We start from the raw sequence: 20,009 nt of genomic DNA on the forward strand, positions 1-20,009 counted from the left end.
AGAAATTAAAGAAACATCCCAAGAATAATTGCAGGGGTGTTTTTTTAGGTGCTTTAACTGCTTGTGTCTTGGAATTGTTTAGTTTTGTCATTTGTGTATATTTTATGTTTGCATGTAAATGTGGAAGTTCTGGTATAAAGTTATTTTGTTTTTGCGTTAACGATAGAGTTCACTAGTTCTGTTCCCAGAGAGTTGTATTCTGCAAGGTAGTCATTGAGTCATTCATTTGCTGTTCAAAGAGTAATATAGCAATCCAAAAATATTTATCATGAAACTGTCACTGATATATGGGTATGAAAGATGCATTTGAGGTGGGTTATTTAGTGCTCTTCTTTTCTGGTCAAAACAACTGCTGGTAGACAAGGACTGGAATGTTGTGTGTGGTTTATAAATATCATGTTGGGTTGTGCAACTGTGCAGTCCTGTGAAGTAATAATCCTTAATGACTCTTCCTTACAGTGATGAACGGGAGCAGCCACTCTCCCACAGCCATCAATGGAGCACCTTCTACCCCCAATGGTTTCAGTAATGGACCATCAGCATCATCATCTGCCGCTTTAACCAATCAACAGTTACCCCCGGCCTGTGGAGCACGTCAGCTGAGCAAACTCAAGCGCTTCCTGACTACCTTACAGCAGTTTGGCAGCGACATATCACCAGAGATTGGGGAACGTGTGCGTGCACTGGTGCTCGGGCTTGTGGTAAGTACAAAACTAAAATCCCTGATTTTGGTAGAGTCCCACCACTGGGACTCTACTAATTGGCAGAGCACTTTTTCTCCTTTTATGACCCAGTTCTCCTTTTGCACACATATTAAAATGTACTACTATTGAAATTGTAAGAATATTAGATGCTGCATTAAGTTATTTTACTTACTAGAATTTACTTACTAGAATTAATTATTTTGCTAAATAAGATTAATAATTCCCTACAAACAGCATAAAAAATAAGGAAATATCTAGACTCAGGGGAGTAAAGTTCTTTTATTTTTTCCTATTCTTGCAGAATTCTACACTCACAATCGAGGAGTTTCATTCAAAGCTACAAGAGGCTACCAACTTTCCCCTTCGTCCATTTGTCATCCCCTTCCTTAAGGTATAACCCACAAGAGTATCTTATCTTTTTAATAAGGGGACTTATTTGTAATTGCCCATAGATTTAGCTGTGATATGTTCATTGTGGTAGGCAATATACAGAAGAAGAAAAATACATATGTTGTGTGTTTGTAGATATGCATAGGGTCCTTTCATTTCATACCACTGCCATTTTCATCTGGCTCTATCTCACAAAAGCATTCTAGTAGTCAAGTACATTAAATTATAGGCTTACTGTTGCTTTCTGTTGTAGGCTAACCTGCCATTACTGCAGCGGGAACTTCTTCACTGTGCTCGCCTGGCAAAGCAAAGTCCTGCACAGTATTTAGCACAACATGAACAGCTCCTTCTTGACACCAGTGTCAGCAGCTCTCCAAGTGATTCTTCTGAGATCTTATTGGAAGTGAATGAGAACGGCAAAAGGAGGACACCTGACAGGTACAAGATTCCGTGCAAGGCAAAGCCAAGTTGGACAATAGGAAAGCATCTTTTGCCGTTTTCTTACAAAATGTAGTTTGATGGTAGGATAGGTAGTTGATGGTAGGATAGGTATCTATGTTTTTTTGTGGAAATGCTTGATCTGCAACATTAGACCAATGCCATCAGCCCTATACATTGTGTTCAAACAAATGCTGAAAATGAATGATCCACGCTCATGACATTAGGAGAGAGACAGTCAATTCTTAGTGAGACTTAGCTGGAGGGGGTTAAGGAAACTCACTTTCATTCAGGATGTCTGTGTCACTTTAATATACCTTCAAGATAACATTTAATGCACAGGTTATGGTAAAGGGGTCCATTCATTAACATCTATTGTTCATGTATACATAACATACGTAGGAAAGTCTCTACGGCTGGAACATTGCAAAAAGGTTCACTTTACTCATGCTGGCAAAGAAAAAAAAAGACATGTAAATAAATACAAATGATTAATTGTCCTTTTTTTCTGTCAGGACCAAAGAGAACATACAGGAAGGTCTCCATCTGGATCCTCTTCCCAAGCGTCCATGCACCACAAGTCCAGCACAGAGATATAGTCCCAGTAATGGACTTCTTCACCCACCTACCAATGGTCTCCCACACCCCACTCCTCCACCTACCCAGCACTATCGATTAGAGGATATGGTGCTAGCCCATCACTACCGACATACAGATCCACGTGAGATGAGAGAACGTCAACGACAGGCAGGTGAGGGAGATAGTTTTGTGAACTCATAATTTGTATTATACATTTTATTGCTGCATGGCTTATGAAAACAACCCCTGCCCATATACCCTTTGAAGGCATATAAATATAATGGATGGGTGTTCTCCAGCTGAGTAAAGGTCTACTAACCATAAGTGACTCTTACTCTGGCAGACCTAGTCTGTTCAGTTACATGTTTGAATGACCACTACGGAAAATGTATGGATGGTTACAACTTCCCATAGTGATAACAGTAGATCACAGGGAATTCAGAAACCAGTACTGCAATGCTTAAAGGAGTAGTCCAGTATAAAAAAAAGTATCCCCTATCTGCAAAATAGGGGACCAACCACTGGAGTCCCCCGCGATCTGGTGCCCTGGCTCTCTGCATGAATGAAGTGTGTCGACCACTGTGTATCTCTATGGGAGAACCGGGGATACACAAACGCTGTGTGGGAGATTTATCAAAACCTGTGCAGAGGAAAAGTGGCTGAGTTCCCCATAGCAACCAATCAGATCACTTCTTTCATTTTTAGAGGCCTTTTCAAAAGTGAAAGAAGCGATCTGATTGGTTGCTATGGGCAACACAGCAACTTTCGCCTGCTCAGGTTTTGATAAATCTCCCGTATCTCCAGCTCTCCCATAGAGATGCATGGAGGGGACGTGTGGGCCACCGCTTCCTGCTGTGGTCGAAACACTGCATTCATGCAGAGAGCCAGGGTGCCGGGCAGGAGATCACGGACAGAGGATATGTTTTTTTTTTAATATCGGACTACTTCTTTACTTGATTGCTGGGCTGATTTCCTTACAGGAAGAAGACGTGTGTATGAAATAACTTTTCAATTCTATAAATTGACAAATAAATAAATACAATGTGGATTTTAGGAATTAGGAAAGTCTTCACATCCTTTCACTTTTTTTCCTACTTTCCTACCGTTTGCTAAAATAAAAAAAAAGAACAGATTAAAGTTTTCTCCCATCATACTGCTCTCAATACCCCAAAATGACAAAGTAAAAACAGCATGTTTGCTGATTTATTGAAAAGAAAAAACTAAAATAGTACATTGAAATTATACATTGAGATTACAAGTATCCTGGCCCTATACTTAGTTTTTAGTTGAAGCACATTTAGTAATGATTACAGCCCCAGTATTCTTGGTTATGATGCCACAAGGTTTGCACCCTGGCTTTGGAGATTTTCTGCCATTACTCTCTGCTGATACCCTCAGGCTCTATCAGGTTGAATGAAGACCTTTGGTGGAAGCCATTTTTAGGTCTCTCCAGAGATGTTTAATTGGATTCAAGTCAAGGCTAAGACTGGGCCCCTCAAGGCTATTCACAGAGTTGTCCTTAAAGGGGTACTCCAGTGAAAAACTTTTTTTTTTAAATCAACTGGTGCCAGAAAGTTAAACAGATTTGTAAATTACTTCTATTAAAAAATCTTAATCCTTCCTGTACTTATTAACTGCTGAATACTACAGCCGAAATTCTTTTCTTTTTGAAACACAGAACTCTCTGCTGACATCACAAGCATAGTGCTCTCTGCTGACATCTCTGTCCATTTTAGGAACTGTCCAGAACAGCATATGTTTGCTATGGGGATTTCCTTTTACCCTAGACAGTTCATAAAATGGACAGAGATGTCAGCAGAGAGCACTGTGCTCATGATGTCAGCAGACCGCTCTGTGTTTCAAACGGAAAAGAATTTCCACTGTAGTATTCAGCAGCTAATAAGTACAGGAAGGATTAAGATTGTTTAATAGCAGTAATTTACAAATCTGTTTAACTTTCTGGCACCAGTTGATTTAAAAAAAAAAAAGCTTTTCACCAGAGTACCCCTTTAATACACTACTGTGTTGTCCTGGCTACGTGCTTAGAGTCATTGCTTTGTTGGAAAATGAACCTTTATTCCAGTCTGAGGTCCAGGGCTGCTGAAAAACACACTACAGCATAATGCTTCCACCACCACACTTCACTGAAGGGATGGTATTGGGCAGGTGATGAGCAGTGACTGTTTCCTCCAGACTTGCCGCTTAGAATTTAAAGCCAATTTTGGTTTCTTCAGACCATACAATCCTGTTTTTCACAGTCTGAGAGTCCTTGAGGTGCTATTTTGCAAACTTCAGGTGGGCTTTTATGTTTCTCTTACTTGTGAAGTGTTACAGTGATAGTTGACCTTATGGAAGTTTCTCCCATCTGTACACAGGATCGGAGTGATCTTTGGGTCCTTGGTCAATACTTTCACAAAGGCCCGTCTCTACCAATTACTTAGTTTGGTTGGGCAGCAAGCTTAAAGGGGTACTCCCGCCCTAGACTTCTTATCCCCTATCCAAAGGATAGGGGATAAGATGGCTGATCGCGGGGGTCCCGCTGCTGAGGATCCCTGCAATCTCTCCCACAGCACCCACTTGTCACCACCCCCCCTCCCATAGGCTTGCATTGAGGGGGCAGGGCGTGATGTCACGAGGGGACGGAGCCGTGACATCACTATACTCCAGCCCCTGTATCGTGAGTCATCAGCCATGTAGCGATCTTTGCTCCATGAGGCTGATGACAAGTGGGAGCTGCAGGAGAGATTGCGGGTTTCCCCAGCGGCAGGACCCCCGCGATCAGACATCTTATCCCCTATCCTTTGGATAGGGGATAAGATGTCTAGGGCCAGAGTACCCTTTTAAGGAAGAGTTCTAGTTGTTCCAAACTTCTTCTATTTAAGAATTATTACCTCAGGTCACTGTGCTCTTGGGACTGTACAGTGCAGCAGATTTTTTTTGGACTCTTCTTCATATCTGTGCCTCCACACAATCCAGTCACTGAGCTCTACATGCAATTCTTTCCACCTCATGGCTTGGTTTTTGCTCTGATATGCACTGTCAGCTGTGACACCTTAATGTAACAGAGGTAGACTCCAGTCAAGATGTAGAAACAAGAGAAATGAGAGGCCCTCAGAGCTAAATTCTAATTGTCATAGCAAAGGGTCTGCATCATTTTTGATTTTTCTTTTTATTAACTTTGCAAAAATTAAACATTTCCACATTCTTATAAAGGGTGTTGATTATTATTTGAAGACTTTCCATCTGTAGAAATTGCCAGTGAAATGAGAATTAATAATGTGTTTATTTTGGATGTATTGTATTAGAATTACTGCATACATTGTCAGCAAATGCCAATCAAACAGTGTGATCGCACCATTACACTGTTTCACTTGTACATCAGCAGCCATACTATGTGATTACATCACTGTGCTTGGTGCTTCTTACAGGCCAGCCTACAAGTTGTATACAGTGTGATCACATCATTACCAGAAAATAGTATGATCACACCACCACCTCCATACCAGAGACATGCTTGCTCTTTGCTGGATTGTAGGTTTGCATTGCCAAAGGTCAATGTTGGCCATAAGGCCATATGGACTACATAAACAGTCTCTCTGCTGCCGTATACAAGTCAAATTATTAAAAGGACCTTATTTAACCAGTTTGTGTTTTCACATTTCAGCTGTGCACGAAGTAATTGATCATAGGCTGACGGAACGTGAGTGGGCGGAGGAATGGAAACATCTTAACAACGTGAGTTGGCAAAGGCAATCATGGTCTTAAAGGGAAATTAATACTATTTTATAAAAAAAATTAAAATGGACTGCTAGATATTGGCTACAACAGTGACCAGTGCCTCACATATTAATTTTCCTTGAACAGAATGACCTGTACCATTTTATAATTAGTAAATGGAAATAGTGTGCTCACTCTGGATTATCCTCAACATCATGTAGCCATTGGCTATTGTATGTGGGTATGGTTTCAGCCACATGCAGCAGCCACAACATTCCAGTTTAACTTACATGTCTTAAATAAAATATGAAATCATTGATAATTTTAATGGTATCTATTATTTTATGTTAACAGCTGTTAAACTGCATCATGGATATGGTGGAAAAGACGCGGCGTTCACTGACCGTCCTCCGCCGGTGCCAAGAAGCAGACAGAGAAGAGCTTAACCACTGGATACGGCGCTACAGTGATGCGGAGGACTTAAAAAAGAATGTCAGCTCTGTGGCTCAGCCGGGGAGACACCTCAACAGTTCCTCTAGCACCGAGTCTTCCCCAGCAGGTTAGTAGAAGTATCTGAGTGTAACAGACTGGGACACATATGCAGTGACAAGTGAATGTTTGTGGCAGGTATTGGTAAAGGAACTCTTTAGCCTTTTGCACTTATTACATTCCATTTTTCCATTTAGAACCATCACGGGAATTCCTACATAGGCCGCCAGCCGGGTATATGCCAGAAGAGATTTGGAGGAAGGCAGGTGAGTGACAATCTGTGAACATCAGTAAGAGTGCCAAATGCAGTACTGAGTAGCACATAATGTGATATTGACACATTGCTATCATCTGCAGTCTGTACGAGAGTCTTCATCTCGCTGCTCATTTTACCCCAGTGACTTGTGTTTACACCCACTATTCTTCCATTGTGTGTTATTGTTGCACATTGTTTACAAGGGGGCCTTAGTGTGTAAATTGTGCCCTATATAAATATTACTAAATAAGCCCCTTCTGTAATATAGCATACATGTTAGTGAATAGTTATGGTAATTGTATATCATGTTTTGCAGTTTGTGCTGCAGTTATTACAGACATAAATGCATGCATTTCTGTTATGTGACCAGGCTCATGTATCAAAGATGTATTGTAGGGTATATACTTAAATCTTTAAACCCCTCCTACACCTGAGTCCCCCCACCTCTCAGGGCTCATCCTCCCATCTGAGCTGTCTCTCTGCCCGCACAGAGGAGGCAGTGAACGAAGTCAAACGCCAGGCCATGTCAGAGTTGCAGAAAGCTGTATCCGAAGCAGAACGGAAGGCTCACGACCTCATCACTGTAGAGAGAGCCAAGATGGAGCGAGCACTGGTGGAAGCAAAGCGCCAAGCATCAGAGGATGCAGTGTCCGTCATCAATCAGCAGGAAGACTCAAGTGAGGTAACGGCCATGGGCATTGCTGGAGGCATTTGCGCAAATTATTCTCTGTTTAGCAATATTACAATGATTAGTCTAAAGCTAGATAATAAGATCATTGGCATTATATTTTATTACGTTTTTCAAAACCTTGCATAAGTGAGCCGAGTATATTTTACTTTAATAACAATACTCACACATAAAAAGTATGTAACTGTTTTTAAATGTGCATAGACTAGGAAAGTGTTAAGTGTAATTAGCAGATAAGATATCTCTTTATTTTCATCTCTTACAGAGTTGTTGGAATTGTGGCCGGAAAGCAAGTGAGACCTGCAGTGGCTGCAACACGGCACGGTATTGTGGTTCCTTCTGCCAACACAAAGACTGGGAGAAACACCATCATGTCTGCGGCCAATCCTTGCACCATTCACCCAGTGTACAGCCAGCACCAACCACCCTAGCCACACCTGCGGCCAGTCCCAGTACAAGCAGTTCAGCCTCTCGCTCTGGGACCCCTGCCACACCTCTCCTGCTGGATACTGCTTCTCGCTAATGGATACAACATTATCGGCAAACACAGACCAGCCACGTGGCTAGCGGCACCCAACAGGTGCACCAAGGGGCTCTTGATAAATTCTGTGAACACATTGGTGCCCCCTGATGCCTCTGCCTCTGGGTGGGTTACAATCTGTGTCAGTGTGGTATGGAATTGAGCTTGAAGTTAACCCTTGAGAAACCCCACCTATCCTGTTTTTGCAGGATAATAAAACCCCTTTAAGGGGGGCAGACTTAGAACATGATGGGGTACGGGAATTATTTTACCTAAAACTACACTCAAATCTTTGGCTTTAAACCTAATTGAAATCCAAAAAAACAACACAGATATACAAATGAAACTACCTTGCTAGACAGCCAAGAAATGTCAAACACCAAGAACACCTCTTAAAAAGAAACCCAAAAATGAAACCCTTATCCAAACATTACCAGCCCTGCCAAAGTCTGGTCCATCATGGCGAGAGGAGCGGAGGGAGTCACTAGCGGAGAACAGATGCCTATTGCTTCCCTGGAGTTCTGCTGGGTGTGCAGAATTTCAGGTTCAAAGTGACTTTCCAACGAAGATTCTTCCCTGGAGGCCCCACCATCGCTGCACTTGGATCTTCCTCCTCTACCTCTCCTCTAGTACATTGTCTCTCGTGTTGCTCAGCTGTCCAGGAGACTTTCTTGTCCAGCTCTTGGATTGTCTGAGAGGGAAAAAGACGCCTAGAGACATGTCTTCTGTCCTCTTCAGACAGACATTGAGATCTTGTGTATAAGTGTCTCTCCTACACCCCAGTTCTGCTCGTTTCTGTGTCAAGTGTGGAGATTCACTGAATGGAATATTTAATGGATTGTTGCAGCTAAAATGTCATTTGGGACTGTTGGGAAGTGAACACAGGACCATCCCCATCCTGGTTCACAGACTTAAGCCTACAATGGGGAAACGTGTACAGTTTTTTTTATTTTCTATTTATAAAAGCAACGCAGAAGAATTCCCATGTAGGGGACATGAGTGCAATATGAAAGTGCAAGGCTACTGATGGACAGGGAGTCCGCTGCAAATTTATATATTTGTAAAAAAAAAATAATAATAATAAAAAAGGATGGGCAACAGATTAGATCAACACAAAAAGTACAGTAGCAGATATTTAAAGAAGCATCCAGTGTATTCTGCAAACAAAATTGTACTCTAATTTACAATACAATTACTTAAAGGGGTACTCCCGTGGAAAACTTTTTTTTTTTTTTTTTTTAAATCAACTGGTGCCAGAAAGTTAAACAGCTTTGTAAATCACTTCTATTAAAAAATCTTCCAGTACTTTTTAGGGATCGTATACTAAAGAGAAATCCAAAAAAGAAATGCATTTCCTCTGATGTCATGACCACAGTGCTCTCTGCTGTCCATTTTAGGAACTGTCCAGAGCAGGAGAAAATCCCCATAGCAATCAAATGCTGCTCTGGACAGTTCCTAAAATGGTCAGCAGAGAGCACTGTGGTCATGACATCAGAGGAAATGCATTTCTTTTTTGGATTTCTCTTTAATATACAGCCCCTAAAAAGTACTGGAAGGATTAAGATTTTTTAATAGAGGTGATTTAAAAATTTGTTTACCTTTCTGGCACCAGTTGATTTAAAAAAAAAAAAGTTTTCCATGGGAGTACCCCTTTAAAGATGGTGACATATTGCAACTGGCATGGCAACAGTCACCTCTTAAGAGTACATTGTTAGTAGTTTGCATTATTTCTGGAAAAACGTGCCCATGTGAACTCTAAAAGGGAAACTAACATGATGTTGTGTGCAGCTATCCTAAGTATAGTTCTGGCATGAATGTCAGGGCAGCTTGTGTTAGAATTAATAGTAATTCTCCATTTGCTTTATCAAAGATTCTGACTCATTACAAGCACAATGTGATTGTATAGCAAAGGTATGTGCATCATTTTAATAGATCACAGGCCCCCTCCACACTCAGATTTATTTTTGTCTTCCTCCCCAATATCTACTAGCACAAAACATCACAGTTTTTCAAATTACACTTGACCATATACAAAACTGTCGGCAGATCAGGGATCGCCGTGGTTCTAAATACCATGAGAGCAACTACAGGACAAATTGGTGGAAGAAATACCCTCTTCTTTTCTGTTAGGTATTGGAAGTAGCAAGAGGAAAGAAGTCCCTCATTCTGACTTCTGCTATAGTTCCAGCTAGAGATGAGCGAACTTACAGTAAATTCGATTCGTCACGAACTTCTCGGCTTGGCAGTTGATGGCTTTTCCTGCATAAATTAGTTCAGCCTTCAGGTGCTCTGGTGGGCTGGAAAAGGTGGACACAGTCCTAGGAAAGAGTCTAGTCTCCTAGGACTGTATCCACCTTTTCCAGCCCACCTGAGCACCGGAAAGCTGAACTAATTTATGCAGGAAAAGTCATCAACTGCCGAGCGGAGAAGTTCGTGACGAATCGAATTTACTGTAAGTTCGCTCATCTCTAGTTCCAGCATAAGCACCCTCATCATATTTCTCACAAGTGGGTAAATATTATGCTTACCTTATTCCTAATCCAGTGTTTCCCAACCAGAGAGCCTGCAGCTGTTGCAAAACTACAACTCCCAGCATGCCCGGACAGCCAAAGGCTGTCCGGGCATGCTGGGAGTTGTAGTTTTGCAACAGCTGGAGGCTCCCTGGTTGGGAAACACTGTCCTAATCTATGGAAGGGTCACCACATAATGTAGCATATTCTGTTTATGACTGTGTGGAACCAGTGGTGCTATTCTCATAGGAAGAAGTACATTACTATGTGCTCTGTGTGTGTATGAAATTCCAGATCACCGGTTACATACTCTAGCTTTTCTGGTCAGTATTTGTTGTGATACTACAACTCCCAGCAAACTCTGACACAGTATGCTGGGAGTTTCAGCAGATGGGTAGCTTTAACTTGCAGACCACTGTTCTAGGACTGGTTTTATTCATCTTAGGCTGGGTTCACACCACATTTTTCGCAATACAGTTCCCGTGTCAGGTTTTAGGATGAAAACCGAAATCCTCAAAAGCGGACTAAACTGTATCAAAATGTTTGTTAAAAAAAAACGTATACGGTTTGAAAAATGATGTCCGGTTACATCAGTTTTTTATGAAAAAAAACATATACTTTTTAACTTTTCACTCTATTATGAATAAAGTTTCACTTGTTTGATTGAAATTCCAAGAAAAAAACTGTGCAGTCCAAGTCCAAGTCAAAAACCGTATGGTGCAAACCGTATGGAACGTACGCACATACGGTTCTGTACGGTTACCATTGACTCCCATGTTTTAAAAAAACGTATACGGTTTCCATACGGTTTTTCATTAGGACCAAAAACAGTGGTGGGTTGGGGTTTTGGGTGCGGGAAAATAACGGACAAAACCGTACAAGATGCAAAACGGACACAACCGGATGCATCATTTGGCATACAGTTTTCAATACAGTTCCATACGGTTTTCAAATTGAAATAAACGGGAACTGGATTGCAAAAACGTGGTGTGAACCCACCCTTATATTGGCTTAATAGAATAATATATTTACAGCATAGAGCCTAAGACTGAAAGCAGTATGGACCATTTTGTGGTCCAAACAATGGCCCTATTTTTTCAACTGGATTCTACTGAATCCAATAGGAAAACGTCCCTTTGTTCACACAGTTTAATTTCATGGTCGTAATTGTTACAGATGTAAAATTAAGTGTCAAGACCCTTTATTTCAGTTTGTTTAAGTGCCAAAGTATGGTTACATTTCCACAAATATTTTACCTCAGAACTGGGGACATATTTTGGCCTGTTAAAGGAGATATCTAGTGGTGAAAAACATATCCCCTATCTTAAGGATAGGGGATACGTTTCAGATCGTGGGGGGTCCGACTGCTGGGCCCCCCCGCGATCTCCTGTACGGGGCTCCGATAGCCCACGGGAAGGGGGCGTGTTGACCACCGCACGAAGCGGCGGCTGACTCGCCCCCTCAATACAACTCTATGGCAGAGCCGGAGCGCTGCATTCGGCAATCTCCGGCTCTGCCATAGAGTTGTATTGAGGGGGCATGTCAGCTGCTGCTTCGTGCGGTGGTCAACATGCGCTATCTGGCTAGCGAGCCGGGGCCCCATACAGGAGATCGCGGGGGATATGGGATAAGTTTTTCACCACTGGAATACCCCTTTAAATGCCAAAAATACATCTTGACTAAAAATGTCCCTTTTTTTTGCCTCTAGCTTTTTCTAGACCGCAGAAACATATTAAAATACATCCCAAAAAACAGCCATATTAGAGATCACAAACCATATTAAATATGACATTTTTTTTATTTGTAGAACATGGGCACAAAATGTATGTCCATAGCCTCAAGGCAGCTAGATGTAAAGCACCTGCCCCCTAGAAGCACAGGTAGACACTATGGGGGAGGCTTATCAAAACTTGTCCAGGGGAAAAGTTGCTGAGTTGCCGATAGCAACCAATGAGATCGCTTCTTTCATTATTCAGAGGCCTTTTCAAAAATGAAAGAAGCGATCTGATTGGTTGCTATGGGCAACTCAGCTACTTTTCCTCTGGACAGGTTTTGATAAATCTCCCCCTATGTGGGCTGAAGCCATTTATTGGGATGCGGCAGACCAGTTTACTAGTAACCAGTGGCTCATAAAACTAACCAGGCTCATGAAAAGCTGGCAATGGAATAAATCAGTAGAGAGCACGAATAAATATTGGTTCAGCCCCCCAAATGGACATTTCCACATATATTTTGCCTTACATGTATTAGAGCTGCAGAAGTCAGAAACATGGGCTGGGTCTTGTGGCGGTAATACAGACGCTGTGGCTGTATGATGCCTGTGTGAAACTAGCCTAGGTAGCCGAACAGCTGTAATAGCCTAAATTGCCTTATACAGCTCTGAGGCTATGTTCGCATTGGGCGAATGTCCCCAGCACTATGGCAGCTCAGGAATGTGCCGTCATAGACGGCAGTGCATTCCGTGCAGAGTCCGCAAAAAGAATAGACATGTCTATTCTTTCTGCGGAAACCAGAATTAGAATTTCCGCCAGACACCAGAACTTGAACATTGCAGCAAAATCCCATTGAAATCAATGGGGCTTTGCTGCTGCAGAGTCTTCACACAGAATTCCACATGGAAATTCCCTCATGTGAACATAGCCTCATAGTAAGGCCATTGGATCCACTAAATTACTCTACTGTGCAGAATCAGGATGGAAACATAAGTCTCTAAACATGGCTTCCCTCTGTGTTGGTCCAGTGGAATCTGGCAAGATGCACCGTAAGAAATGCTAAAAGGATTGTTAGTGATCTTTCTTCTTTGGACTTCCAGAACCCACCATGTGACATGGTTACATTTCCCAAGAGATCACTATAGGAGGGGAAAGTCAGCGTATAGGCAGATTATCCTATAGGCACTCCTCATTTTAGTACCCCATGTAGCATGCCAAGTGAGGTTTGAAGTAGAACAAACTAATAAGTAGCATCAGGGCCACATACCATATGCCCGGATCACCCAAAAATGACAGATTCTTTTACAAGCAATGTACAAATGCCCTCGAATAGCTTCTCATGCATTGTGTAAATTATAACAATCTGCTTGTTCCCTCTTCATGTGGAATTGAAGTCACATAGGTGGATGCGTCTGAATATTTCCTCACCGTTTCAACTGCAACCAAACAAACAGGCATCACTGGAGCGAAAGCCTCAGTATAACAATGTGTCTGCTTACATTTACTGGAGTTACAACTCAAGTACTTTTCCCATCCACTCCCATGTCTGCAATGTCTTTAAAGGAAAACTATCATAAGAATATGTTATCTGAAGTATTATTATTTACAAAGATATACACGTGAGAGTACAGATTTACATAACTGTATAGAGCAGTGGTCTGGAATCTGAGTATGGTGAGAGATGGAGGTTCACAACAGCTGGAGGGCCACAGTGTAAACTAGTGAGAGCTACTCTTGGTAGCTGCTGCGACACCTTCTGGCCATAAGGAGAAATGCAATGAGACCTATAAGGACACCTGCTTTCCATTGATAAGACACCACAGCCATTTTGGCAGGTAAAACCTTATATTAATTCAAAACAGTTCATGAAAATGCAAGTGCAGACAGCTCACCACAGTCCGCCGCACGGCGTGAAGCCTCCAATAATAGCACTTGAGAACAGAAGCCAGCGGTAAAAGAACTTCTCCTTTATTGCAATCCAGATAAAACACTCGACAGTGGATAGTCTCAGATACATCAATGGTGAGGTAAAACGCCTGAAAAACGCTCTGCATGACGCGTTTCAGGTCATGTGACCTTTGCATCTGAAGAAAGGTCACATGACCTGAAACTCGTCATGCAGAGCGTTTCCAGAGTTTTATCTCACCATTGATGTATTTGAGACTATCCTCTGTCGAGAGTTTTATCTGGATTGCAATAAAGGTATATCCCAGTATAATTTTGTATATCCCAGTATAATTTTTGAATTATTATGGTTTTAGCACATGCTATACCAGTATGCTGTGAAATCTGCCCTTAGAGTCTATCCACACGTAGAGTATCCTGCGCATATTTGATGCACAGGATTTGAAGCTGCTGATTAAAGGGGTATTCCACCCCTAGACATCTTATCCCCTATCCAAAGGATAGGGGATAAGATGTCTCATCTCAGGGGTCCCGCCGCTGGGGACCCACGCAATATAGCACACAGCACCCACCTGTTACTGCTCCTGAAGAGCTGGAGGGTCTGGCTCCCAACCACGGGGATGGAAGATTGTGATGTCACGACTCCGCCCCATGTGACATCACTCCCCGCCCCCTCAATGCAAGTCTATGGGAGGGGGCGTCACGCCCCCTCCCATAGACTTGCATTGAGGGGGCAGGGCGTGAAGTCACACGGGGGCGGAGTCGTGACATGAAGATCTTTGGTCCCCGTGGTCGGGAGCCAGACCCTCCAGCGCTTCAGGAGCAGTAACAGGTGGGTGCTGTGTGCTATATTGTGGGGGTCCCCAGCGGCGGGACCTCCGCGATCAGACATCTTATGCCCTATCCTTTGGATAGGGGATAAGATGTCTAGGGGTGGAAGACCCCTTTAAAATGTAAACTAATTGACTGAACACATTTTCAAATCCTGCGCATCAAATATGCAAGATACTGTACATGTGAATAGAACCTAAGAGTGGATCTCATTAGAAAATATACTAAGTATTATGTCCTGTATGACGCTCCTCAATTTGCGGTGCGCAGACAGCGACATATGCACCAAACTTATGTGTCTCTAAATAAATTTGTGGATCCTACTCCAGCATAATTCAGATTAAGACCGGCATATGAAATGCAAGTGGAAGTAAATTCTCCCTACCTGAATTATATATATTTTGTAACACATACATATATGTTAGTTTTCCTTCAAAGCGTTAATGTCATTCATATAAACTTTGTTATGTCGTTCAGACATGTCAAAAGGTTAAGATTTCGTTGGGTCTCAGTCCTACCTAACCGACTGATATACTCCATAATAATAATAATAGGAAGCACGCCGCCAGATGAGGGAGTGAGTCTTAGGACTGAGACCAGCTGCAATCTAAACTTTTGACATGTGTGAGCGACATGTTAAAAATGAATATAAACGACAGTAACGCTTTAAATAAGTCCCCTATGTTGCTGTGAATTCACCTCTTTACATTATTCAGATATGAAGGATGTTTATTTTTTTATACATCTTATGAAAACAACAAAAGTAATATATAGAATATTTGATGTGTGTGTGTGCGTATTTATAGCAGCGAAATGCTGTCTTTACTGCTTCTCTAATCCTCTTACTGTATGTATGATACCCCTATGGCCACCATTTTCTTAAGGTGGTATCCATGTTGTTTCATGCAGCTGTCTCCCTGTTATTGTGTTCTTGTGGCCGTCTCAGGCGGCGCCTTCTGTTCTGTTACTTTCCATGTTTTTCTCGCACTTCCTACCGTACAATTTGTTGTAGGCCAGTTCTTGTAATTCATTATTTCCATACACAGAATGCTGTGAGGTATTAGAGTCGATGCACTTGCCTCCACATGGCACCATATTTAAGGTGGATTTAAGGAGATCTGAACAGCTGGACTTTCAATCTCATCATGGATTACTGCCCTTCTTAATTCTCTTGCACTACCTCTTAAATTCACAACCCTATGTGAAACTACCCAGTAGCCACCACGCTTCATACTTAAACCAAAATGTCATCGTGGAGAAAGGACTTGAGCAGTGCAGACTGAAAAACAAAAAAAGCAGCTTTAAAATACAAAATACAATGTCCCAAGGATCAGTTAACAGGGACCTCACAGTCCGAGGCTTGTTGTTAACTTCGAGAGGTCGTAGCTTTAAAAGATGGCAGCTCTTTGATTCATTCTTATATCTTCTGCTTTGGCCTCCACGTATCCAAAACAAGCCTAGTTCTCCTCGGCTATAAGGAGATTTTCTGCAATGGCTTTACTGCGTCACACTGCACACCCGTAAGAGCCCCCGCTTACTGCTTCTCTGTAATGTTTGATAGCCTCAGCCCAAATCGAAAAATGTGGGTCATGTTGTAATTGTTCTGTTCTAAGTTATTTTATCACTGTGTTTTCTGTTTAATCTTCCTTTCACTGCCAAAGGCATCTTTAAATAGATTTTATGGATGTTTGTAAATAAAGCTTAATTATTATGTACGAAAAGTTATGGAACCTTTTTATATTATAGTACTTTTTTACTTTTGCTCAAGTCAAGATCTCTGCTGGCGGTTAGTGAATGGAAACCATTTTGTTCACACTCTGAGCTAGAAACCTGTCTTAATCGTGTCACCTTTAACATCATGTCCAAAATTGCATGCTCATTCCCTTTATTTATATATATATATATATATATATATATATATAGCAACAGGAGATATATATATATATATATATATATATTTATTATTATTATTTTTTACAGTATTCAGAGCTCTATTTTTTTATATAGTACTTCTATTCCCCTGCATAGACCATATAAAATGATAACATTCTAGCTGCATTTACCTGATGCTAAAAGGGGCTTTAGGAGCTTACTGAATACCAGTAATATATTAAATTTAATCATAGAACAGTATGCTCTTTGGGTCTATTCACATAGCAGATTGTCGCTTGTGGAATTCCGCCTCAAATTAAAGCCCATAGACTTCTATGGGATTCTGCACTCACGCAAGCGGAAATTCAGAAGTGTGAATGGAAGTGTGGAATCCCATAGAAGTCTATTGGCTTTAATTTGAGCTGGAATTCCACAAGTGGAAATTCTGCAGTGTGAATAGACCCTTAAAGGGGTATTACAGTGAAAAGCAATATATTTTTTTCTAAATTAAACAGATTTGTGAAGTACTTCTTTAAAAAAAAATCTTAATCCTTCCAGTACTTATCAGCTGCTGAAGTTGAGTTGTTCTTTTCTGTCTGACCACAGTGCTCTCTGCTAACGCCTCTGTCTGTCTCAGGAACTGTCCAGAGCAGGAGAGGTTTGCTATGGGGATTTGCTCCTACTCTGGACAGTTCCTGAGACAGACAGAGGTGTTAGCAGAGAGCACTGTGGTCAGACAGAAAAGAACAATTCAACTTCAGCAGCTGATAAGTACTGGAAGGATTAAGATTTTTAATAAAAGTTATTTACAAATCTGTTTAACTTTCCAGATCAAGTTGATTTGAAAAAAATAGTTTTTCACTGGAATACCTCTAGAATAGTAAGCTTTCCAAAAGACCACTTCTTTGAGAAGATCATCCCATTATCCAGACCAGATTAAAGGGGTACTCCACTGCCCCAGCTTTCAGACCATTTAGTTCCCAAAGCTCGGTGCGTGTTCGTGATGTCACGACCACGCCACCTCAATACGAGTCTATGGGAGGGGGCGTACGCCCCCTCCCATAGACTTGCATTGAGGGGGCGTGGCGGGACTAAATGGGCTTTTGGAACCAAATGTTCTGAACACTGGGGCAGTGGAGTACCCCTTTAAGTTTGACAGATTTTCAGTTCACCATACATTATGCATAGTGACACTTTTGAGAAGACCAACCCTCTAAAAAAGACCACTTTTCTATCAAATTTTAGGCAGTAGAGGTTTTCAGCCTTATGGACATAAACAAGAATGTTTCCGCTTACTGACATCCATCTGAGATATTGAAGCGATAGAATACACAGTATATTAGAATGTTTCAGAACCTTTTAATATAGAATAATTAAGCTTTGTTTTTTTTGTTTAACAATCCAATCAATGGAACAAATATTAAAGTTAAAATACCGTTATTTCTGTATCTATAATGAAGAAAAAACACAGCTCACACAGCAGGAGCATAAAAAACCTATTTATGTAAAAAAACTAAACAGTAAAACAAGGTGAACCCACCTTCAACTAGAGTATTCTCGTTGCTTGCAGAGTTATCATGTACTTTACCTGTAAGCACTTTTATTTGAATAATAAATTGTAATACCTGATATGTCCTGTAGGTAGAACAAGAGCGTCAAACTACTAGTTGACACCTAAATATTCCAAGCACCACCGGTATCACCTGATGGGAGAAAAAATACAATTGGAAAGATAAAAATACATGAAAAATATATTTTAAAAAAATCTATTACATATATAAATTGCACATGGCCTCCTGCAACTACCCAGGTTACCTGGCTATGAGACCCTGATCACTTGTACTGTAATTAATATGTGTGATGACATGTGCCGAGATCACTGTTTAAAATGACGCAACCTGGCGCTTTTGGTAAATTCCCCATCTCATTAGTTTTTTACAGTCACATGTTTATTTATGTTCAGTATGATAATTACTTTAAAGGGCTCCTTCATACGATTATATTTTTTTATGTCATTTTTTGTGTGGCTTTTTGGTGGCATTTTTTATTCATGCATCTCTCAATCCCCGTAGAGAAGCCATGGGAAAATAAAACCTACTGAAAAAAAATGCCACCAAGTAAATGCGTCGTATGAAGCATGTTTTATATTTCACTATAGACTTTGGTGTAACATGTGGCTGCAAAAAGCAGTTGAAAAAAAACAAGAAAAACATGTTTTTTTTTGTTTTTTTGTTTTACAAAAAAGTGTGTGAAATCAGACTAAAAGTTGCATAAGCTTAATCGGGTCCTGTATAATAAACATTTCTGTAGATACCCAGTGGGGAGGGAGGTAGAAACACTTCAATCTTGCCTTTTATACCCTTCATGGAGGCAATGTTTACAAGCAATCTAATGCTGTTCCCACAAGGGTTAGGGTTTTGGTATTACGTAAGGGACTGTTGCTACAAGAGGAAGTGGCACCAAGCAAGATGCTGCAAGGCAGGATGCACAGAGAACGGGGGACATACATTCTTGATGGAAAAGGCTGGGCCGGTGTGGCCCTGGCAGACACAGAGCTGCGTATCTTTGCATGCTGGTATCTCAATGTGTTGTATGTCTGATCTGTGACAGCTGTAATCATTCATTCAGATCAATGTCTGTTCTGTGATCAGTATATGTGTCATAAAGGAAACTTTAATATGGAGACTCGGTTGTTTTGTGTAAAAGTTCTATAAACATACAATGTATGAAAGTTATCACATACTGCTACAGTTTCTGTAGATAAAAGACCCTTTCTCTATATATTAAGGGTAAGGTCACATACACTGCATATTAGACTTGTGCACTAGAAAAATTTTCGTTTAATTTCGTTTCGTTTTTTCGTTTTGGAAAAAAAATTCGGTTCGGCAATATGTTCGGTTTAGATTTTTCGGATACATTCGGTATTCGGTTATTCGTGTTGTTTTTTTCGGATACATTCGGTATTCGGGTACATTCGATAAATCTTTTTAGTCTTTTTTTGGACTTTAGCGATCCTAAAAAGTTATGGAGATACCTTTTTTATTAAAATTTTGCAGGGTATCATAAAAAAATCATAATAAAAAAGATACAGTGGTGATGGAAAAAATTGTATCTAATGAAATGTATCATTTTTATTATGAAATGTTCATTCATTTTTAAACAGGGATCAATTTATGTGAGCGGGTAAAGCACAAAAAATGAAGCCGACAATAATAAAAATGTAGTGTGTGTGTTTTTCACTTTTTTTTAAAAAACATTTTTTAGGTAGTACTACTACTCCCAGCATGGAACACACTCTTCCATGATGGGAGTAGTAGTTACCTGTACTAATTGACAGATCGCTGGGGTCCCTTGCGATCCTCTTGTATAATGTATAGATGCGCCGGCTGCTCTTCTAT

At 40.9% G+C, this 20,009-nt stretch overlaps 1 protein-coding gene across 9 annotated transcripts in view; it reads left to right on the forward strand.

Moving 5' to 3' along the window:
• The window catches only part of CBFA2T3 (CBFA2/RUNX1 partner transcriptional co-repressor 3), a 392,405-nt gene extending 383,377 nt beyond the window's left edge, over window positions 1-9,028 (forward strand). For 6 of the 9 annotated variants that reach the window (XM_056526035.1, XM_056526036.1, XM_056526038.1 and 3 more), the window contains 9 exons: window positions 460-701; window positions 1,006-1,095; window positions 1,348-1,532; window positions 2,048-2,283; window positions 5,776-5,846; window positions 6,183-6,387; window positions 6,515-6,583; window positions 7,065-7,255; window positions 7,527-9,028. In XM_056526035.1, the coding sequence (XP_056382010.1) occupies window positions 460-701; window positions 1,006-1,095; window positions 1,348-1,532; window positions 2,048-2,283; window positions 5,776-5,846; window positions 6,183-6,387; window positions 6,515-6,583; window positions 7,065-7,255; window positions 7,527-7,784 (1,547 nt within the window). In that variant the 3' untranslated portion in view covers window positions 7,785-9,028. Of the gene's footprint in view, window positions 1-459; window positions 702-1,005; window positions 1,096-1,347; window positions 1,533-2,047; window positions 2,284-5,775; window positions 5,847-6,182; window positions 6,388-6,514; window positions 6,584-7,024; window positions 7,256-7,526 lie in introns of all 9 variants that reach the window. The other 3 variants (XM_056526034.1, XM_056526039.1, XM_056526037.1) reach the window with 3 other exon arrangements.
• The last annotated feature ends 10,981 nt before the right edge of the window (window positions 9,029-20,009 follow it).

The sequence above is a fragment of the Hyla sarda genome, chromosome 6, assembly GCF_029499605.1.
Source record: "Hyla sarda isolate aHylSar1 chromosome 6, aHylSar1.hap1, whole genome shotgun sequence".
Lineage (NCBI taxonomy): Eukaryota > Metazoa > Chordata > Amphibia > Anura > Hylidae > Hyla > Hyla sarda.